General features: G+C 39.1%; 4 protein-coding genes across 4 annotated transcripts; 2 read left to right on the top strand and 2 right to left on the bottom strand.

Moving 5' to 3' along the window:
* Window positions 1-14,108: 14,108 nt before the first annotated feature.
* On the bottom strand, window positions 14,109-14,712 carry K444DRAFT_137685 (uncharacterized protein). The gene has a single exon (XM_024870521.1). The coding sequence runs from the start codon at window positions 14,526-14,528 to the stop codon at window positions 14,211-14,213; it is 318 nt and encodes a 105-aa protein (XP_024731106.1). The 5' UTR covers window positions 14,529-14,712; the 3' UTR covers window positions 14,109-14,210.
* A 1,299-nt stretch (window positions 14,713-16,011) lies between these two features.
* K444DRAFT_618657 (uncharacterized protein) lies at window positions 16,012-17,385 on the top strand. Its single transcript, XM_024881368.1, has 3 exons — window positions 16,012-17,049; window positions 17,098-17,174; window positions 17,221-17,385. The coding sequence occupies exon 1, from the start codon at window positions 16,493-16,495 to the stop codon at window positions 16,892-16,894; it is 402 nt and encodes a 133-aa protein (XP_024731105.1). The 5' UTR covers window positions 16,012-16,492; the 3' UTR covers window positions 16,895-17,049; window positions 17,098-17,174; window positions 17,221-17,385.
* Window positions 17,386-18,011: 626 nt separating this feature from the next.
* On the top strand, window positions 18,012-19,058 carry K444DRAFT_137612 (uncharacterized protein). Its single transcript, XM_024870520.1, has one exon. The coding sequence runs from the start codon at window positions 18,147-18,149 to the stop codon at window positions 18,852-18,854; it is 708 nt and encodes a 235-aa protein (XP_024731104.1). The 5' UTR covers window positions 18,012-18,146; the 3' UTR covers window positions 18,855-19,058.
* A 205-nt stretch (window positions 19,059-19,263) lies between these two features.
* On the bottom strand, window positions 19,264-20,818 carry K444DRAFT_634954 (ammonium transporter; the record flags this gene model as incomplete). Its single annotated transcript, XM_024883811.1, has 2 exons — window positions 19,264-19,970; window positions 20,029-20,818. The coding sequence occupies 2 exons, from the start codon at window positions 20,816-20,818 to the stop codon at window positions 19,264-19,266; spliced, it is 1,497 nt and encodes a 498-aa protein (XP_024731103.1).
* Between the last annotated feature and the right edge of the window lie 1,352 nt (window positions 20,819-22,170).

Genomic DNA, 22,170 nt, shown 5'->3' with positions numbered 1-22,170 from the left:
TAGGGAACTTTTAGGCTTTAATAGCCTTTATCTTTTCTTATAAAATACTAAGGCCTAATTAAAAGATATAATAACCGAGAATAATTATAAATAGTTATATAAAATAATATTTTAATAAGAATAAAGTAATACCGGATTTTTTAAATATAACTAAAATAATATTTAGATAACTAAAATATTTCTTTATTATTTTAGAGAAAATAATTATATTATTAATATAGACTAAAACGAATTTCTATAAATATAAACTAAAAAGTACTTTTATATAATATTAGAAGAAAGAAGATATTATAACTAATCCTATAATAATAACTATAAGTTATTTATAGCCCCTATAAGCTATAACTATAACTACTTTCTATTTATTCTCAGGTACTAATTTTTATTAAAAGAAGCTTTTAGTAAAATCTAGACTAGAGAAAATAATTATATTATCTAAAATAATAAGAATAGTATTTTATTATAGTAAAAAGTAAGTATTTAGCTTAAGCTTAGTATTAACTTAGTAAAGATTAATAATTACTTATAGTTTATTATTATATTATATAATAAATACTAGAGAGGCTACTAGTAAGAATTACCTAAAAAAGATAGGTTCTAGAAATTCATTTATTTTTATTAGGTTCGTAATTTTATTAAAAGCTTATATATCCTTTCTAGATATTAGATATAATACTCAGTAAAGATTACTAAGATTAATATTATTTTTAAATAAAATAAATATAGTAATTCTATTATTAAAATAACTAAGCTTATTATAAAATAAGTTATTATATTTAGATAAGATATTTCGAACTTGGTTCTTGATTTCCGGTTTCTAGAATTCGAAGATATTAGCTTATATATTAGAATTATTTACTAGTAGCTATAAAAGAAATAGTAAGCTAGCTAGTTATCTCGCTTCTATTTATTATTCTTTCTTATATAGCTAATTACTATAGAAGACTTTAGCTAGATTAAGGAATACCTTATATAGTTCTAATATTACTAAATATTTCTCGAATATACTAAGATATATATTTATTAGAATAAAGATTAATATATTACTAAAGTTTATAAAAGGAAATAATTACTAGAATTTATTAATAATACTATTTATAAGTAACCCAAATCTACTAAATAGGATATTTATAAGTAGAAAGAATTATATTAGGTAGTCTTATACCCGTAATAGTAATATTCTATACTTTACTAGAATATTAATCCTATAGTTAGGAAATATTATAATAGGTTCTATAATATAAACTAATACTTTCTTTAGCTTAATTATAAATTTCTTAGTATTTAGAAGAATATATTTCTCCGTATTACTAATTTAGAAATAGTCCGGTTTATTACTTTAATTCTAGTAGAAATTAAGGTAATTAGTTTTAAGAAAGTTTAGTCCGAAAAGAATTTCGCCTAGTAATTTATTTATTATATAATAGTAAACGAGTAGGAAGGTAATATTTTCTTTATTTATAATATATAGTTTTAGTAATATATTAGTATATATAAAGATTTCTAGTCCCGGGCTAATATTTATTAATTATATCTTATTACCTTATAATACTTATTTAAGGACTATATTTAGATAGGTTTTTATAAGTATAGGTCTATTAATAAGACTAGTAAAAGAGCCGGTATTTATATAAAAAATATATTATTAGTTATTCTCGGTAAAAAGAATAGCTCTAGTATATATATTAACTTAATATTTATAGCCATTTAGTATATAAGAGAACTTTCTATCTTAGATTTTAGTATTTGAAATCTCAGAAAATATTTCGTTTTCTAATAAGAGCTCCGGTAATAGGATAGTAATTAGAGGCTCTAGAGGTAATAGGAAGTCCTCTTTAGTATCCTTAAAATATAAGGGATTCTTATTCGAATCTGGCTTAATAAATAATAATTAATATATTTAAAAAATATATTAGGAAATAGATATATAAATATTTCTAGTAGTTATAGTATTAATTAAGATTAGTAGATTATCGGGTATTTTTAAAATAGTAACTAGATTACTATTTATAATAGAAATAAAGATAGTTTCTTTCTCGGGTTTTCCGGATTTTATATTTCTTAGGAAATATAATATTTATAAAAATATTTCGGTTCCGGTTATTAATATTTCTTCTTTAGTAATTAAAGAAATATTACTTACTAGTTATAAGATATTAGCTATTTGGGAATTCTGGATTAAATAATTAGGTAATAAGATTATAGAGCCAAATATAGTTTTTAAGTAATTAAGAAATATTTTTATATTATAATAAAACGTTAATGTATATAGAAGTTAATTGATTTATGGCCCTTGTGGGCAGGAACTAACTATAAAGGTAGTCGTATTAGCTAGCTACGTCAAATAATGTAATAGGTGCCCGTTACAAAAAGAGATAAATGACGTCCTCGTTATAGTACGCTTTGCTATAAAAAGAATAATCGTATATGGGTATAAAAGAAAGTAAAAAAAATTAAAAAAAAGAAAAGAAAAACAAAAATGAAATACTATGCTATAAAGTCCGTTCTTCTCCGTTTTCCACCGCCCTACTCTTCGTCCGCCGACTTCTCCTCAAATAGACCGTCGTTACTAAGGGTATAGCTCGTAGGCTAGTCCTTTTTCTCTCCGCTCTTGTTCTTGAATCTCCCGTTACTGAGGCGGGCCTATCCCGGTAGGACTTTGAATCATTGTTTTTGGACAGGTTCGGTGGTCTCGTTCTTTACGGCCTTCTTTGCAGGTGTCTTCTTCTTAGTCTTCTTTGCCTTTGGTAGTAGTACAGATATATTATCGCCGGCCTCCGATACCGTATACCAAGGGCTAATGTGACCTTTGAAGCCAGTTAAATCGGACTGGGTTTGGGGATATTCCTCGCCTATCTATATCGAGAACTACTTTCGAATTTCCTCTATCTTGGTATTATCGAGGGTAGGCGGTAAGTAGTTATAGATAGGAATAACTTTAATATCGTTGCCGTAAAAGACTCTTATTATACGATTAATAATATCCGACTAACGAGCCTTTTTGACTCTTATAGTAATATTGCCGATATTACTCTCCTTTGGATTACGCTTTCCTTGGATAATCTTAACTAATAGCTTCGTATTATTAAGTAGTATGGTTATAAGGAGGGTTGCGTTTATACCGGCTCGGATTGCTTCTTTATAGTATATGGCTATCTCTGTCGGGCTTGGCTTCTTTATTTTGGGAGCAGCCTTCAAGAGTTTTGGTAGTACGACTACGGGGATATCTTAGTCGTTATTAGTAGAGTTTTCGACCTTACGCTTTTTTCTGGGGTTTTTGTTATTAGTATTCTTGTCTATATTATTATACTCGTCTTCCTCGGGATCTTCGGGAAAGACAGAGTATAGCTTTCGTTTATAGACCTTCTTGGGCAGTCTGCCAGGACGGCGTTTAACTAGAGTAAGGACATTATTATTATTATTGTCTTCTTTGTTATATACTGGCTTAGCTACCTTAAGGACGGACTTATATGTCTTCTTAATATATACTACGAGAGCGTTTCGTTCTTTCGGGTGCTCGTCTAGTAATGTCTGAATTCTTGGGTAATCTTCGGGATTACTAACGGTATTAAAGAAGTCCTTGAAGTCCTTATTAGTAGGGGCGTTATTTTTCTCTAGCTTCTTACGAACTCGGTAATATGCTGGTTATAATAATGGAATGCCTTTAGTTAGTACAGGAGATGCCATAGTAGTAGTAATAGCGAGTTATATAGTATTTTTCTGTATAGTAGTATAATAATTATAGTAATTACTATAGCTATATATATTCTGTACTATTTGGTATTAAGGAAATACTTCTTTGGTTATGAGGAAAACAAATGTCCTAGTTCGTACTAGTATATAGCCGCAGAAACGTAACGATATTTCTTGTATATATACTCGGTAATAATAGTCATTACTCTATAATTACTATTTAGTGTTTCTTGCCGGCCGACCGCATTTCTTTGCGGGAACTATTCCTAACCGCTCTTTATAATCTGCTACTAGTTCTAATACGTTACCGAGAACCTCTACTAGCTGCCAGTTATTATACTTATTTCCCTATCCTATATATTTCACTAAGTACTCGATATAGTTTCGTCTATTATACTTTACTATTCTTTTATTCACGATATATTCGAGCTCCTAACTTTACTAGTTCTTATTATTACCCTAGATACCCTCTACTAGTTCTTTTCCTTAGATCGACTCTCGTCCGTACGGGTCTTTGCCTTTTAGGGCAGGTTCTAGGTAGGTAACGAAGATTACGGGATATATCTTCTATTATCGAGGGAGTTCTAATTCATATGCTAATCTTCTAACCCGGCGGAGTACTTTAAAAGGTCCCGTCCGTTATTCCGTTAGTTTTCTATTCGGGTAACCCGGAAGGTAATATCCCCTATATAGTCTCAGGTAGATAAGGTCTCCGATATCTATCGTAATTAGCTTGTACTTTGTATTATAGTATTATTTGGCGGTATTATCGGCAAAGTCCATGGCGATTTGCGTATTACGTTATTATAGTTTCCGGATTACGTCGGGTAGTTCGTTCTCGGCATTACCTGCTAGAAGGGATAGGTTTGTGGCTAGGCGGAAGCCGCCGACGTACTCGTTTGGTAATATTTGGATTATAGCTATTTAGGCATTATTTAGGGCTAATTGAAAGGGAATAATCTCTATAGACTAAGCTTGGTCTAAATAAAGGAAAATGATATACCATAGACCAATCTCTGTGGTCTGGTTCTTTCTTTCGGAAGCACTATCTATCTATAGATACCATGCCATTAATATAAGAAGTTTTGTCTTTAAGTAATGGAATATGCCTCTCCAGAAGTTAGAGACGAATTTGCGGTCTTTATTAGAGATTATCCCTTGCGGAATACTCTAATTAAGCAATAGCTAAAGGGTCACACAGATCGTGGCCTAGTCTTTGGCCAAATACATACTATGTCCTGGGATAAGTAGTGTTTTCTTGCTTGCCTTATAAGATTATATTATTATATAGTCAAAAAAGTTATATCCGTTAATTTTCCATGGGCTAACTACTGGAATTATTAGTAATACTATTATAAAATCCATGGCAATGGTATAGTACGGAATTGAGATCGTCTTAATTAGTTATAATTCGCCGTATAGGCGTTTCCTGGACATTTAATTAAGCAAGCATACGGGGTAGTAAAGGATATACTCTTTGAGTCGTTTTTTGAGCCGAGGAATACAGAATTCGTCTAGTTCATAAAGTATTCTTTTCACGCCAAAGTGGAAATAGTTATGGGCCATACTAATTACTTCATTAGTAACCGCATTAGGAATATATAGATAGAGGCGGGCGCTAATAACGTAATATAGGAGTCCGTCCTTAATACGAAATACCACACCATTCTTTTCTGCTTACTCTGGGAGGGGATCTTCTTCTGGGATTTCCAGGAGTCGGAGTATACATGCGAACTTTGGGTCAGTCCATAATCCTTTAATTAATTTCGTCTTAAAGTCAGGGCATATAATAGTCTCTATTATAAATAGAATATGTTCCAGTTTATTATTTGCCGAGATATCTCGTTACTCTATAGCCTTTAATTATAAGAATATATCCGGAATAATATTTAGCCTGCCCGGGTAGTATCTAATATCCAGGTCAAATTAGGATAAGTAAACAGAGGCATATACTAGTCTTATGTTTGCTTTAGAGATATCGGAAGTATTTAAATTCGTTTATTTATATATGCCTCTTATTAATATATAATTAGTAAGGATAATAACGGAATGGTTACTGGATTGGATTATTAGGCAGAGCTTCTAATAGGCCCATACTAGTCCTGCGACTTCTAGTTCGGTAGTATAATAGCGCTTTTCTGTAGTACTTAGTAGCTTGCTCATGAATATTACCGGCTATATACGTTTAGCTAATAGCTTAGCGGTTATCTCTATTAGTTAAACGCCTGGTATAAGGTGGAAAACCATAACTACAAAGCCTCGCTCTACTAAAGCGTCTAGGTTAAGGAATAGGATCTTTCCTAGAGAGAAGTATACTAGGAATCTCGGCTTTATTAGTATTTCCTAAAGAGCTTTAAAGGCCTTTTCTTCTGCGGGTATAGGTATATAGGTGGTTTTGGTAATATAGCCGCAATGTTTTCCTTCCGTCGCTCCTATTTCTCTTCCTACTTCGAGTAATACTGTTTTTTATTACTGTATTAGCTCGATAACCTGGGCGTAACTTGGCAAGTATAGTCATAGCCATCCGGTTATACTAATATATGTCTCTAGTACTTTCAAGATTATCGGGAATTCGATATTCTTGAATGCTGCGACTCTGTCCTCTATTATTAATATACCCAGGGCATTAATAAGGTAGCCAAGTAATCTTACTAAGGTATATCCGATAAATGACTTCTTTATAGAGAGGAAAAGTCGAAGCTTGGAGAATAGTTAAAGGACAGTTTCCAAGTAGCAAATATACTATTCTATTATATCTGAGAAGACAATAATATTATTAATAAAGTTTCGTATAAAGTGGGTATATATCCGTAGCTACTTGTCTATAAAGCGCTATACGTATTAAACCGAGTTACGGAAACCCATTAGGACGACGTTTGACTATTCCAGCCCCCTATAGCTAATTACTATAAAGCGGTTATAATGCTCTTTAGTAACGAGGAATTAGTAGAAGAACTACAAGCCGTCTATAACGGATATGGCCTTCTTCCCTCGAAGTGCGTTAATAAGATCGGACTACAGGGATATAGGATAAGTATCCGGGACCGCAAGCTTGTTTATAACTCGTAAGTCAATAACTGGGCATTCCTTAGTAGCGACAAATACCGGTACTATAAAGGGGGTTAGTCCTATAACATATTCCATTCTACCTCTCTCTTGCAAATCATTAAAAATGCGGTTAATAATAGCTCTGTACTTAATACTAATAGGGAACTTCTTTTATATAATTCGTTTGTTCTACTAGCCCTCTATAAGTAGTATTCTTATGTAATCTTCCTGCGGCATATTAATGGGGCCGTGATCCGACTAATACTTCTAGTAGCGGCTAACGAGGTCATATAACGCTATTACTATATTAGGGTTAATATTACAAATATAAATACCGTTTTCGTATATAATCTCAGGGATATTCTCTGGCTTATTAATACCGAAGTTATATTATTATTACCTCCAGGACGGCTTCTCATTATTACCGGGGTCGTCGGAAGACTTCTCCGTCTAATGTTCTGTATATCCGTTATCGTAAGTATATTCTGTTACATGGAATGCCTGTTCTTTTACGTCTCTTAACTTCCCGAGTTTCATATCCGGGAATATCGTCTTTGCTATATTAGAGTTATTAGTAATGCTTATGAAGTTTGCGTAATCGAGAACGGCATCCTGTATTCCCGTATAGTACCCTTCAAAGAAATATGTTCTGTTTACTGGGACTAGTTTATAGTTAGTAGGAACAAGTACTATGGAATATAGTAGTATAATAACCTTTCATATAGCTAGTATATTATGGTTAATCTTGGGGAAATAGTCAATTACTATAACGTTTATAACGAGATCTTTATATGCCCTAATAGTGAGTATTAAGTCTCGGTAATTAATAATGGATAATATTCGCTAAAGGAACTCCATACTAAGTAATAGGCCGGGTTCTAGCTAAGTTATTACCCAGGCTATAATAAAGATCTTTCCGAGTCATTCTTCTCCGTCTAGTTTGCCCGTAATATATATGGGAAAGATTACATATCTCGTTAACGTAAACTTACTCGCAATGCCCTTAAAGGACGTCTTCTATAAGTTATTATATGTTACTTCTATATGGCCTTTTAACTAGTTTTCTCCGATAACTGGCCGGATATAGCCGGTATTAATATAGTATGACTTCTCTACTTGGCTTGGCGAGAATTGGGTTAGTAGTTTCATATAGGTATATATAATATGGTTATTCTTATTATTATATTTACGTAGCTTTGCTTTAATAATATTAAGGCCTGTCGGAGTCGGCAGAGTCTTTAATATCTGTTTATTACAAGTATTTATAAAGATATATTTGAATATCTTTATCCGAGAGGGAAAGGTCTCCTTATACTTTTTGTATATATATAGATTAATTATATTAGTTATGGCTAGGTAGCCGGTATCTTGCGGTTTGTCTCTATTATTATTAGGGAAGTATAGTGTGGTACGGCAGGCCGTACTCGTCAAAAATCATGTTATTTTGGCGGTTTTGAGGTTTAGGTCACATGGCAAAGGCCGCGGCCTTTTATACGTGACTTGCGGAAATCACATAAGAAAGCTGGTTTTTCTATAGACTTAGAGAATAATCCTTCATGAGTATTCAATTAATTGAGCTTTTGCACACTGTATACTATTTATACTTTACTATTTACGCTTTTGATTTGTTGTTTTGCTATCAAGTCACGTTTTGCGCTCTGGTGTACTTTATGTGGGTTTTTGTCTTATTGCAGTTTCCCTCCCACAATAGGTATATAAACTCCTCTATTGCAATATAGCTGCTTTTTTCTAATTCTCTATTATATTCCGTGCCATAATTCTCCGGGATATTAATATAGTCCGATCCGTAGTTAGCTCCTTCTCCGCGCCGGTAATGTCTATAATATTGCCCTGTATACTCCTGCTTGGAGTATGGCTCTTTAAAGTAAGCCCGAGGGTTTCCTTAGTTATCTCTATGGGACGCTATAAGTAGGTTGCGGGGCCGGGCTGGTAGTAGCGGTTTATTCTGTCTATTATTAGTATTGCCATATACTGGCCCTTACGGCTTCTGTATCTACTGCGGCCGAGTCTGCTACTGTGGCCGGGGGATAAAGGGTCGGAAGCCGGAGTTTTAATATCGGTCGTTATATCTCTGGCCTCCTCGAGAATTAGTATCTTTGTAGTCAAAGCACGGTGGCCTCTATATATAGCAGGTACGTACTCTTGCCGCAAGTATATTATACTATGCTTCCTGCTTTGCCGCTAGATTTTTTAGCTATTCTAATACTACGGTTTTCTTGTCTGGAGCCATGACTTGTGGTCGGAATTCAGGGTCCAGGTTATTATAGATATAAGATAGCTACTAGTATGGCTTTTCTATTTCCGCTGCCTTAGTATATCTTATTACTATAGCCGTATAGGTATGTATATCTCGGCCTTTCATGGCATTATCCTGTATATAAATCTCTACGGAGAGTTTTTTTATTACTATTAGTATAGAGTCCTTAAACCGGTTAATAAGGGCCTTGGCCCAAACTTTGATATTCTCTAATATAAAGCGAAATGCAAGTCAAGTGGTCTCTTTAATTTCTTCCGTATATTACTATTATGTAATACCTCGGAGGCAGAAATATAGGTTTCCTTAAATAATTATATCCCTTCCTTCTCATATATTAAACTTGAATAAGTTAATAAAAAGATAAACGTTTTTCCATACTATAGCCTTGCCCTAATATTCATAGTCGATCTCATCTAGTAATATAGGGTCAAAAAATCCGATATCTTCTGGTAACTAATATATAGAAACGCCACCGGTATTTACTTGGTTAAAGTCATTACCGAATCCGAGAGCGAAGTTATTCTGACCGAGATTATTTTGACTATTATTATTCTAACCGAAAGAGCTTTGTCTATTTAATCCAAGGCTATTGGCTTCTCCTGAGCCGACTCCCGTATCCGCTTGTTCTCGTCGTTGCTATCTGTCTCGGGTATCCAGAGCGGTATTAATTAAGCTTGCGATCTCGGATGCTATTTCGGGTAATAGTAAGGGTTGCCTGTCTCGCCGGACACCGGCATTCTCCCCTGCTTATACCCCGTCCGGCATGTTAGTCCTTTGTGGTATTTCCTCTATAACGTTGTTCGGTAATGTGGACTCGACTCATTAACCGCTGGGATAGGTGCCCTAAACGCCGCTTCCGCTTTTGGACGGTACCTGCAAAACGTCTGGTAGGTATCTATTACAGAATATGCTAAATCTTCGTATTGCCTCTTCTAATTTCGATCTATTAATTGCCTAATTAGATGGGTATAGATCGGTCGGTAGAGGAACGTATATAATTAGGTCTATAGACGAGGAACGATTATGGCGGCCCTCTAAAGTATGTCATATAGCCGAGAAGTAAGGGTATACGGTAACGAGTTTATTAATAACGTCGTTAATAATCTTCGTTCTCTCGGTATATTTGTGCTTCGTTATTCGGAAGCTATATAACTAGTATGCGAGCTTGATAAAGTCGTCTGGTAGCGACTGCGTCGTTATTAAGTGCTTCTAGTCGCGGATAGGCTAGACGGATAATAGTCAATAATGACTCGATTAAACGGTTTTGGATGGGTTTGAATGGCGGAAAACGGGCTCGGGTCTGCCGAGGGTCCCTAGTCGAGTTATTAAATAGATAATAAGACGATTACTACTATTTATTACGGTAAAACGTTAATGTACGTAGAAGTTAATTAATTCATGGCCCTTATAGGCAGGAACTAACTATAAAGGTAGTCGTATTAGCTAGCTATATCGAATGACGTAACATTTTATAAGAATAAATATCTTTTCTAATAAAGCTATAGGTAGTAATACTAGGAATAAAGTATATTATACTAGTAATACTTAATTCCTAAACGGCTATTCTAGAAGTTTTTTACCTAATTATTTTCCGAATAAAGTATTTTAATATATCCCGGTTAGTAAATCTAATTACTTTAGTATAAACTTTATAATTAGATTTATATAATATATTACTAATACTAGGCCCAAGTATTATAATTAACTAGTATATAGTCTTTATTATATTCTTTCTTATCTATAATAAAGGCTTTAACTTATTATATTTAGGGATTAGCTTATTAATTATTAAATTAGTACTAATTATTCTTATAAGACTAGCTATTATACTTAGTATATATATAGTTTTAGATAATTTAGGCTAGCTTAAATTAAGGGTTTTATTTATTATTAGCTAGCTAGTTAGATATAATATTTAATATTATTAAATAATATATTACTAGAATAATAATTTCCGGGATTTCTATTAGCTTAGCTAATATTAGGTTTACTAGTATAAATTTATTAAGTTAGGTATCTTTTACTATTATAGCTAGAATAGTATAATATACTAGTTAGGTATTAGGAAAGTTCCAGGTCTATAATACCTAGAATAAGGTTTATAATTACTTATTATTTAGAAGTTTCCTTATTTCCTTTAGTTTCTTATCTTATACCTAGAAATATATATAAAACTAGTTATATTATTTATAGGCTTGGGATTCGGTAATATAGGTCTTAGCTATAAAATTATTTATTATATTATAAACGAGATATAGGGTAATTATAATAGCTAGTATAAAATCAAGACTATTATAAAGTTATCTAATTATAAGGTCTTTATTAGTTTTCCTGGCTTTAATATATAGGCTATATTTCTTAGTAATATATTTATAAATATTAATTATAGTTTTATTACTAAAGATATAAATAAGTTTATTTACTTATAAGAGGGCTTTAGAGGCATTAGTATAGAAATATCTAATTAGTTAGATAATTTATTCCTAAATATCTCTAGCTATAATATATATAATCTATAGGTTTAGGCTAGTAAATTAGATAGCGGCTTTACCTTTTATATAAAATAGTAATATAATAAGAACTAGTTTGTTTTTATATATTTTTACTAGAAACTCGAGTTATTTATAATAAATAGTTATGAATATAGTAATTAGTATCTTATTAAATTAACTAATTTCGTTAATCTATAATCTTTTTATATTATTATAAATATCTCGGAAATAGAACTTATAATTATAATTATTATTATAATATATATTATAGTAATAGTAAACTCTCTTATTTAGATTATATTCCTAGTTATAGTAATAACTATTTTCTAAAAAGTTATTATTATTATTATTAGAATAACTATAGCTATATTTATACCGGGGTCCTAAATATTATTTAGGAAATACCTGGCGATTATAATAATAGTCTTATAATTAGCTATAATTATAGATCTTATTTTATATATTATTCTAACGGGGCTAGCTATAGTTATTATTTATAAATTAAGAGAGTTAGTAATTTTGGTTCCTGAAATTATTCTAGTAATAATATCTGGGTTCTTTTTTAATTAGTCTATAATATCTATAATATTTGACTAGCCTAGAAATATCCTAATATTAGTTATAATATTCTTTTTTAGAAGAATAATTAGTATATCTCGGTCGGTTATAAGAATACCGGTTAGTACTATAGCAAGAATATTCTCTATAATTATATTTCTTATTATTATTAAATTAGTTCCGGTTAGCGGATTTAGAAGCTCCAGGTTTAGAGTAATATAATAGAAATAGTCTCTAATAAGATAGTTTAGGATATTACTAGTTATTAATACTATTAGAAATAGGTACTAGTATTAGTATCTTTTCGGATAATTTATTATAAAAATATAAAAGGAATTAAAGAAAGCTATTTATCTAGTTTATTAAGGAGTTCTGGGAATAAATAATCTCTAGAATATAATTATTAGTAACCTAATATCTATTAGTATTTATTTTTTATAGGATATTATAAGCTTCTCTAAAATCGGTATTAGTAAGATATATTTAAAGATATAAGAAGCTATTATACTAGATCTTATTATAGAATCAGGTAATTATAGTAGTATTTTACTTTCAGGTATTCTTAGTATAATAAATATTAGTATTAGGGGATTAGGTAGCTATTAGTCTTATAGTAGGTTATAATATAGTAACCGGGTTATATTACTTCTATATTTCCCTGCTTTTATTTCCTTATTACTACTAAGAAATTAGTATTAGTTAATTATTAATTTCTTTTTAAAGAAAGAAGTTAGATAAAAAAAATTAATATAATATAGCCGGAATTTTCTTCTTCGGTTTTACTAGTTATACTACTATCTTAATTATAATTATAGGATAGCTAGGTAACTAAGGGCTCCGAGAAGATTATAGTAATTTAGGGTAATTAGAGAAACGGATATAATTATAATATAGTAAACTAGCTAAATATAGTTCCGGCTAATATTTCTTATATAGCTTTTCCTCTGGGGAGAATTACTATTCGGGCTCAGGAGATAGGTCGGGTTATTTTCCCGATTCATATAATGCTTTACTAGATCGCTTCTCTTCTCTTAGTTATTCCTGCTAGTTTCGGTAATCTTCCCTTCTAAATAAGAAATATCTCCTATATTCGGGAATTAATATAGATAGATTATATAATAGCAGGAAATCCTTTGAGAACTTGGCCTGAGGTTCTGGTGGCATGCGGTAATACGGTAATATATATCCGTAACCTCGGTATTATGGCTCGTAGATTAATTCTGGGAAAGCTTCGGCTCAAATAGCTCGTATGATTAATGGTAGAGACATTATTCGTCGGCGTCTAGAGGCTTTGGTAGTAGGGGAATACGATATAGTTAGGTTCGTACTATGGTTATTAGGTTCGTTAAGTTAAGGTTCGTTATTATTTATTAGATCTCGGATAAGAGCTAACGATACCGCGATTAGTAATATACCCTGCGGCTGGGTCGGGGATTCGGGTTGGTTACCATCAGGTGGTAACAGGGATTCCGGATCCTTGCTGGATTCGGCGGGTTTCAAATCGATGGGTTTGGCTTGGTCAGTCTCCTTCTTAATAAATCGTCCGTCCGGTCCTCTGGGTCGGTCTTTTCCCTGCTTCTTGGGCATAAATAAGTTGGCAGATGAAAACGGGACCCTTGGGGGGTTAACGGTTGCGGTCGCGGGTGCGGTCCGGCGATTTTCGACGAGGGAGAGGAGAAGATGTTAGGGTTAAAAGAGAGTGAGGTGAAGTGTGGTGGGGCACCACTGATAGCCTCACTGGTGGTAGCCTCGACGACAATTGCAGCGCAGCGGAAGCGGTTGGGGGACGGAAAATTGGGGTTGGAGGTCCTTGGGTCTTGTCAATTGTTCGACAGAATTTATTCTCGCATTGCTACCAGATGTAAGGAGAAGGCAGACAGAGGCAAGACGACTCTATTGGTATCTAAGCTCGAAGCCCTAAATGGCTTGGCTGACTAACGGCTAGCTGGTTCCTTCCCTGGTGGCGTCACCACCCCCACACGTCACCCAACAAAACTCATCTCTCAAGCACAACACAACTCCCTAAAAAGACGAAGCAAAACGATGATACCCAGACACAACCCTTCCCACATTGCAAAAAATTGCGGGGACCGCCCGTCTGTCTCATCTGAGAGGTTATCTCGAAGCGACCATGTCCCCATTTAGTTTCCCATATCGAAGTACGCTGTGCTCCACCAATCTCCGGTCCCCTTTCCAACTTCTAACTCGATATCGCCGAATCCTTCTCTTGTGCCTAACCCCACAAGTGAGCCAACATTGCGATATGGCTGCTGGTCCGTTGCTGTGTTTAACCATACCTGCATAGGGTTATAGTCTTGCTGGATATGGACTGGGGGTGTGATGATTTCCATCAGAAGCTCGGAACGAAATGTTTGCAGGCCGATGATAGCTGCCAGAAGAGCCACTGTGTGTGGAACAGTCATTCGCGAACAGTGCAATCGTATCTTCGGAAACACCATGCGTCCAGGTTCGTGTGACAGGAATCTACGCCAAGGCGGTACTGCTTGTTTGGGACATATGCTGGTTCTCTACGCCATCCTATAAACGACTGAGAAATGTTGAGTATGATCTAGGTGAAGAACCAACCGAGCCCGTTCCTGCAGGAGTCTTGATGCTTTGTGTCTCCGCTCTTTTCTGTTATGGAAATCGCTTCTGTAAGGTGCGTTGGTTGGTTGTTAGAGGACTACTTGGAGTGGTTAGGTGGAATTTTGGTATGATTTATTGCTATGTATGTGAGGTGAGTGGAAGCAAGTTCTGATACATGGAAACTTCAAATATAACGTTTCAGCAAGACGAGTAATGCGTTTTGACATTCGTCGTCGCTTTAGATGTATGAATTATATCTTCAATCGGTCGTGAACTGGTATTTTGAAAGTGACCTTGGGACCTTTTGCTCATGTACTATGGAACTTTTGGGTTCTTTCAAACTATTGGTTGGTAGTAATCAAGTAATGCTGGATTTCTGTGAACATTTGTGGCTTTGACAGAACTTCTGTTAATCGCGGATGTTACGGGATCTGGGCGCCAAATTGTGATGCTGCACATTCAGTTCAAGATATTTAGTTATTTAAAGAAGTTGTAGAGAACTCTATTCCTTTTGCTCCCTCGAATCTCGCAGATTAAGTGGTTCGACCTCGACCTTCTGCAAATGTTTTTTCTACAAAGGTTCATCAAAAGTCTGAGGGTACAAGGGGTGGTCCAAAAGGGTCAGTGGCAATTTTTGCAATGTTGTTTTTTTACTTCTACTACCACTTACTCCTATTATCCCACTTTTAATATATTACACATACTACGTAGTACTTAAAATAATTCCAAAGATTAACTTTGAGCCTTATCCGTTCCACTGTGGCAGTGGACCGCTTTTTTTCCGGCCGGATTAACGTTTTTCTGGTGCAACACCAAAACTCTACATAGGTGCAGGCCCTAATGTTTGTTACACCGCCTTGAGTTCTGCCAAGCAAAAGTCGGCTACAGCGCATTGCTACAGCGCATTTCAGTGCAACCCTTGCGAAGGGGGTGTGACAAACATTAGGGCCTGCACCAGCGTAGCTCTCTGTTTACATGTAAATAACCTACTTAACCACTCAATTGACCTACAACTACTATGTCAGATGTGTTTGATTCTACTGATAATCTCACCCTGGAGTTTTGGGCACTGAGATACGGGTTGCATTGGAAGTGCACTCTCCTCTCCCAATCTTGTTGGCTGGTACGGTACAATTACGAGTGTTGGTCTAGCCCAGGGCTGATGCAAAGAGTGGGCCAACCGGAATTAACGAATTTATCTCCACTGCTGTGCTCCCCGTCAGTACCTCGACAGGCGAAGCTCCGAAAGCCCCCAAAGGGAGAGGATTGTATAAACAAGATCCCAAGCTTCTTTTCGCATTCACATCTTAGCTCCTAAAGCTATACCTCTGCGGTAAAGAAATTCATCTTTCCATGGTCGGCACTCGCCTACTTACCCCTTTCTCTTACCGAGCTAACTCCACCACCAATCATGTCTTCGAAGCAGACCATTGTTCTCATCACCGGTATACAGCATTTAACTTTTCCACAACAAATCTAACAATACCCAGGCGCAAATCGCGGCATCGGCTACGAAACCGCCAAGAACCTCCTCCTCCACTCTGCCAAATACCACATCCTCCTCGGATCCCGCTCCCTATCCCGCGGGGCTTCTGCAGCCAGCGACCTACAATCCACACCCGGAGTCCTCGGGACCGTCACATCCCTCCAACTGGACATAACATCTGACTCTTCTATAAGTGACGCATTCGAATTCATCAAAACCATCCACGGGCACCTCGACATCCTGGTCCTCAATGCCGGGATCTTCGGTCTGCACCCAGGGACAGCCACCCCTTCTAGTCTACGCGCAAACTTCGCCACCATCCTTTCCACAAACGTGGTTTCCGCCCTGGTGATGACAGAGACGTTCCTCCCTCTCCTCAATAACTCAAAGTCTCTTTCCCCTCCACGTACACCAAGGATAGTGTTTGTGTCCAGCTCAGTCGGCTCGTTGAGTCAGGCCGCGGATCCGAATTCGAAGTATCACCACCCGGGTGCGAACGAGTATCGCGCGAGCAAGGCGGCTCTGAATATGCTGATGGTGCAGTATTGGGTTCGATTGAAGGGCGAGGGGTTTTTGGTCCACGGTTCGGATCCGGGGCTGGTTGCTACGGATTTCTTGGATCGGGAGCAGGTTAAGAAGAGAGGGGCAGTGGAGGAGTGGGTTGGCGGTGAGAGGGTTGCGAGTGTAGTGAGGGGTGATAGGGATGCGGATGTTGGGAGAGTTTGTGGTGAGTATGGGATTAGCCCTTGGTGACTCTGGCGCGAAAGTGATTCTCGCGGGTTGTGTCTCGTATTGCGATTGCGTCCCACACCAGTAACTTCAATTTCCATACGATCTAATGCATCTGATTCGGACAAGAAACGCCGATAAGTTGAATAAGGACGACAACTCGTTGCTTATACGACGCACTGTACTGTCAAATCAGCCCCTGGGCCCCTGAAAAGAGGTTTATTTACTCCTCTATTTAGTACCGTGGGTCCATGCCCTCAGACTTCAAAAGGCCGTAATGCAGTTGCACGATACAGCAGGTCTCCTATATCAAATGAGTGATATTGCTTTCAACATTTAGAGGCCTTTACCCGTTAAGTTTCCTCCACTTGTACAAGATCCAATGTGCCATACGAATTGTGACGGTTAAGAGGTATGCTCTGCCACATATAACCAAGCGCAAGCTGAGTCTCTGGGTCCGTAAGAATTTCTTTTGCTTCTGCTGTCCTTGTTTTGACGTTTTTGGGGAATTTTTGGTTGTGTGTCGTGATTTGTAACTTTTTTTGCGCACCTCGCGAAAGGGATTTTATTAACTTCGGAACCTCGCCTCATTTAAGGTTATCAACTTCTCAATATCTGAAGATCACAGAGATGAATTTCGCCTGAAACAAATCAGGAATGGGCCCTCAGTCTTCTTATTCCTCTAGAATAGTCTTTTGCCAGTGGAGAAGAAATGCCCCGCTGTTTCGGAATAGGAATCGCTACCATCATTAAGCAAGATCCAGGAGGTTTGACTGCGTTCAAGTCCAAAGAGATCATCGACGAAACGTATACCAGTACTGCATATTGTGAGAGAATTTGCAAATGCGATGAGACTGCCACAATGGTCGTTTGTCGCAGAGAATTGTATTTATTGTCCAGAAACTTATTGGAGAGGACAAACTTCCCGCCTCGCAGCAAGGTCACATGCTAGCAGGTCAAAATTGATACATGAAACCCTAAAGTCCCGGCGTTCAGCACAGTATTGAATCGATTAGAGATCCATTGGTCGGTACTTTTCAAGCAGAATAACACATGAGAACAGAGATCAGCGATAATTGGATATGAAGAAGCGGGGAAGCTTGGAAGTTGGCAGCGAGTCGGGATTTTAACCGCGTCACCCCTCTTCAGGCACCGACCTGTCCAACATCTTTAACCTTGACTCAACCCCCTCAATTGCCTCAATTGAAGTTATCCATCAAGCTCAATAGAAAGAATAATTCTTGAGGGAAAGAGAAGAAGAAAAAGATCCTGCAAAATGCCTTCTCCACTTTTAGAAGGTGCCTACCTCCTCCAAGCTTTCCTCGCAGCAATCGAAGTGCTCCAAATCTCCTCGCTCTTCTACTGGGGCTACGCTCCTTACTCTCCCAACGTCTACTCCTACATGTACCTCCCCTCCCACTTCCCTTCTCTCGCCCCCCTTCAAGCCCGACTAACACCACCCAGCGTCCACTCCCTCGGCCCGCTTCTCGCACTCCTCCTCCTCTTCACAATCCTTGTGCAGATCAAAACCCCCAGCCCCACACGAAAACAAACCCTCCGCTTCGAGCTCCTAAAAAGCCTCATCGTGTCCATCTTCTGGGTCTGGCTCCTTATCTCCAGCATCATCAGATGGCATTGGGACCCCTACTACCACCTCGCGACCATCGTGCTCTCGTTCCTCTTTGTCTGGTCTGTGTACCTTCTCTTTTCAGCGTCCCTTCCTCGCCCCTGCAGCATTTGTTTTATTTTCCCGGGTTTTTACACTTCCAAGTTCGAGCTGAAAAATCAAACTGCACGGAAATGCAATAAATGTACTGCACCTATAGCGCTGACAAAAGACACAGCGTGGTCTTCTACTCGACGCTCTGGGTCTCCCTGCGCAAGGAGCCCCACCCAGGCGCCGCGGTGCGAGGCGAGGCTGAGTCCCTTCTGCCGCATTAGGCTCTCAAGTCGCCCATGCCAAAATCCGAAAGGGACAGAATGAATGGTGGCTAGCTGAAGCGCGCGGGTGAGACATTCTTTCGAAGATTCCATGCGTAGTCGGGTTCAGGGTTCCTTCATCCCACGTTCACGGGACCAAGCATAACTACCCCACGTCCGTTGGCCGCGGTCACTCCGAGCCTCTATCATAGGTGGGTAATTTCCGATCATAAAAAGCAAAAATAGTGTTTCGTTTCAAGTGAGGATCTCTTTGACTGGTGTAATCTGGGAGGGAATAGTTGTGAAACTTTTGATGAGAAGTGTAAAGTGGAAAAGAGGCAAAATAGTATATGCAGTTATATTGGCGCAAACGTAACATACCCTTGCCAGGCAATGGGTGTCTATTGTAAAGCAGGAAGCACACGAAGCAACACTAAATCGTAAACCAGTCTATCCGCCCGAAACCGACCCATTTACTGCGTGTGAGCACCAGTGGTAACTCCCTTTTCAGGCATTTCCTTGATGGAGTCGCCTGAAGAAGGGGCCTTCTCGACAGTCACCGCAGGGTCCTTGCCCATCAATACACCTCCCTTTTGGCCCTCCTCGTCGCCCTTCTTGGTGGTTCGGCGGCGCATGAGAGGCGGTGTTGGGTGCTTGATGTTGTAGTGTGCGAAAGTGTATGGTTCCTCGCCGTGCACGGCGTAATCGCCGATCTCCATCTGCTCTTGGGTCATGCGTAGTGGGATGCGGCATACGTACTTGATGAAGCACATGATGAGCGATGTCCAGACGATGTTCCACCCGATGATGAAGAGGGCTCCGACGATCTGGAGGCCGACTTGTCTGCCGTTTCCGTCAACAGCTCCACCTGGGTTGGTGACACCGAAAGCGGCGCAGCCTTCAACGGTAGCAAAGATACCCGTCCCAATACCGCCAACGAGAGCACCGACAAAATGTGTATGGAAGACTTCGAGGGTGTCATCGACGTGGGCAAAGAGAGACATTCTGCGGCCGGCAATGTTCATGCTGGCCCATGGGATGATTCCAGAGCCGAAACCGAGAGCAATGGCTCCCCAGCCTGCGACAAAACCAGCAGCAGGTGTGATGGCAACGAGACCCGTGATCATGCCCTGAATCGCACCAATGACTGAAGGCTTGCGGAAATAGATGAGATCCATGGCTTGTGGATAATTAGCTCTCGATTTCTTGATCACAGAATAGAGGTAGGTTTTACTTACCAACCCAGACAAGAGAGCTCACGGCAGTGCACAAGTTGGTGTTCAAAACAGCTACACCAGCATCAGGGCTGGCAGCATATGGATCACCTCCGTTGAACCCGTTCCAGCCGATCCACAAAATACCAGCACCGACCAGCATCATCAAGATGTTGTTTGGCTGGTTGTCCTCTAGATCCTCGTCGATCCGTGGACCAATCCACCATGCACCAACAAAGCCTGCAGTTCCCGCAGAAAGATGAATGACGTATCCTCCGGAGTAGTCAAGGACACCGTATTTGAAGAGGAAGCCGCCTCCCCACAGGGAGAAAGCGCCAACGGTGTAGGAGAAGCTCAACCAGAGAGGTACAAAGAGCATCCAGGCGAAGAAATTCATGCGGCAGAGGAATGAGCCAGCAATGAGGACGAGGGTGATAGCCGCGAAGACGAACTGGAAATAGATCATCGTCGATTGAGGAAAGTTCTGCGAGACACCGGCTGTCGGGAGCGTCGACTGGCCCAGCATATAATCCATTCGAACAGCGGGTCCAGGATGTCCTACAAATGGCAGCAATTGTTCACCAAATGCGGCCTTGTAGCCCCAGAGCATCCAGCACAGCAGTACCATGCCGAAGGCATAGAATGCCATGAAGGCCGAGTTGATGGCCCATTTGTGCTTCACCCAGCCAGCGTAGAGAACCACCAAACCGGGGACACTCTGGAGGGCGACGAAAGAGCCGGCCGTCAGTTGCCAGGCATTGTCACCACTGTCGAGCCATTCGGGAGCTATGAGTAACGTTGAGTTGTAACTCATCTTGGCGGTCGAAGATGAACAGAGGTGGGAATGGAGGGGAGCTTCGAGGCACAGAGGTACAAAGCTGGACAACAAATGCACAGATACCGCGGCGTCCGGGCTTCATATATCACTTGCCTTGGGGTGCCTCCCCGTGCACCGGACTGTGCTCTCCCTTTTCTTTCTTTTCCCTGCATTGTCCCAAGAAATGCCAAGCTATCCCGCGGGGCCTAGCCTCGAATGCAAGATCAGATGTGCCGCTCCAGCTTGGTATCAAATCGGGTGGTTCGTCGGGGAGCCTTTCCCACGCGGCGGGGAGAGAACTCCGAGCGGCAGGCAAATGAGCTCGTCGAGCCTTATCGCAGCTGGCATTCCTCTCAGCACCTCCAAAAGCCACGGTTCGAGAATTTCGAAATTTGACTGAAAGACCAGCCTCGACCTGGCGACCGAGGGTGATTGCGGTGGCAGCAAGCAAATCACAGCGCGTCTTTACTTATCTCTGGCCTTTCAGCGTCGGCACGCCACAGCCATCCTGGAGGCGAGGCTGCAATGAGGTGCAACCGGGCGACAGGCAGGGGGTCCTAAGGGTCCTAAGGGTCCAGGGAGCCTGCAGCACCGCGCCTGGCCCCGGCGAGCTTGGGCGGAAGGGCGGAACGGCGTGGTGGCCTCGCATGCGTTGAACTCGATTCGTCATGACATAGAGAAAAAGGCAGAGAGAGTGATCTTATCAGGCCTTTGTTCTTGAGGGTGGGACTTTGCGGTGGCATGCAGCCAAGCGCACTGCGCAGACTGGAAATGCATACGGATTATTTCTTCTGCGGGCCCCCAGCTAGGCTCAACGGGGACCGCGCATTGGGCCAACTTGGCAAAGGCTTGTCAAGGCTCGTCAAGGCTTGTATTTTAAGTGGAAAGTGGAGGATGTGGGGTAGAAAATGCTTATCAAGACCCCTGTGCCGTTGAGCTGAGCTCTTCCTAGCAAAATGCCAATTGCGGAGCGCGAGCGGGCGCCAGCGAGCGCCACGAACTCGGTCGCAGGGGCAGATGTGTATCTCCAGGCATAATCAGCACATCTCGCCAGCCCAGGGCAGAATTTTACTCATTCGTATTTGCAGACGCCAAGGAAGGGAAAAATAGACGACACGGGTTGGCCACGAAGGATGCAGCACTTGCTCCATACACAGCTTGACAAGTTGACGCGCTCAACGAGCTGCCATCAAAGTGGAAAAATGCATCTGGCAAGACTCAAGAAGATTTCGGAAGAGCCGCCGGAAACCAGACCCCCAACTCGGGAATCCCGGACCCCCATCGAAAAGGATCTGCCCGAGATTCGAGCTTGAGATAAGGTCGGGATAATTACAGATCGGAACGACAAG

The sequence above is a fragment of the Hyaloscypha bicolor genome (genome assembly GCF_002865645.1).
Source record: "Hyaloscypha bicolor E unplaced genomic scaffold K444scaffold_136, whole genome shotgun sequence".
NCBI lineage: Eukaryota > Fungi > Ascomycota > Leotiomycetes > Helotiales > Hyaloscyphaceae > Hyaloscypha > Hyaloscypha bicolor.
The sequence above is the reverse complement of the archived record's forward strand: the minus strand, read 5'-3'. Positions and strand labels throughout refer to the sequence as shown.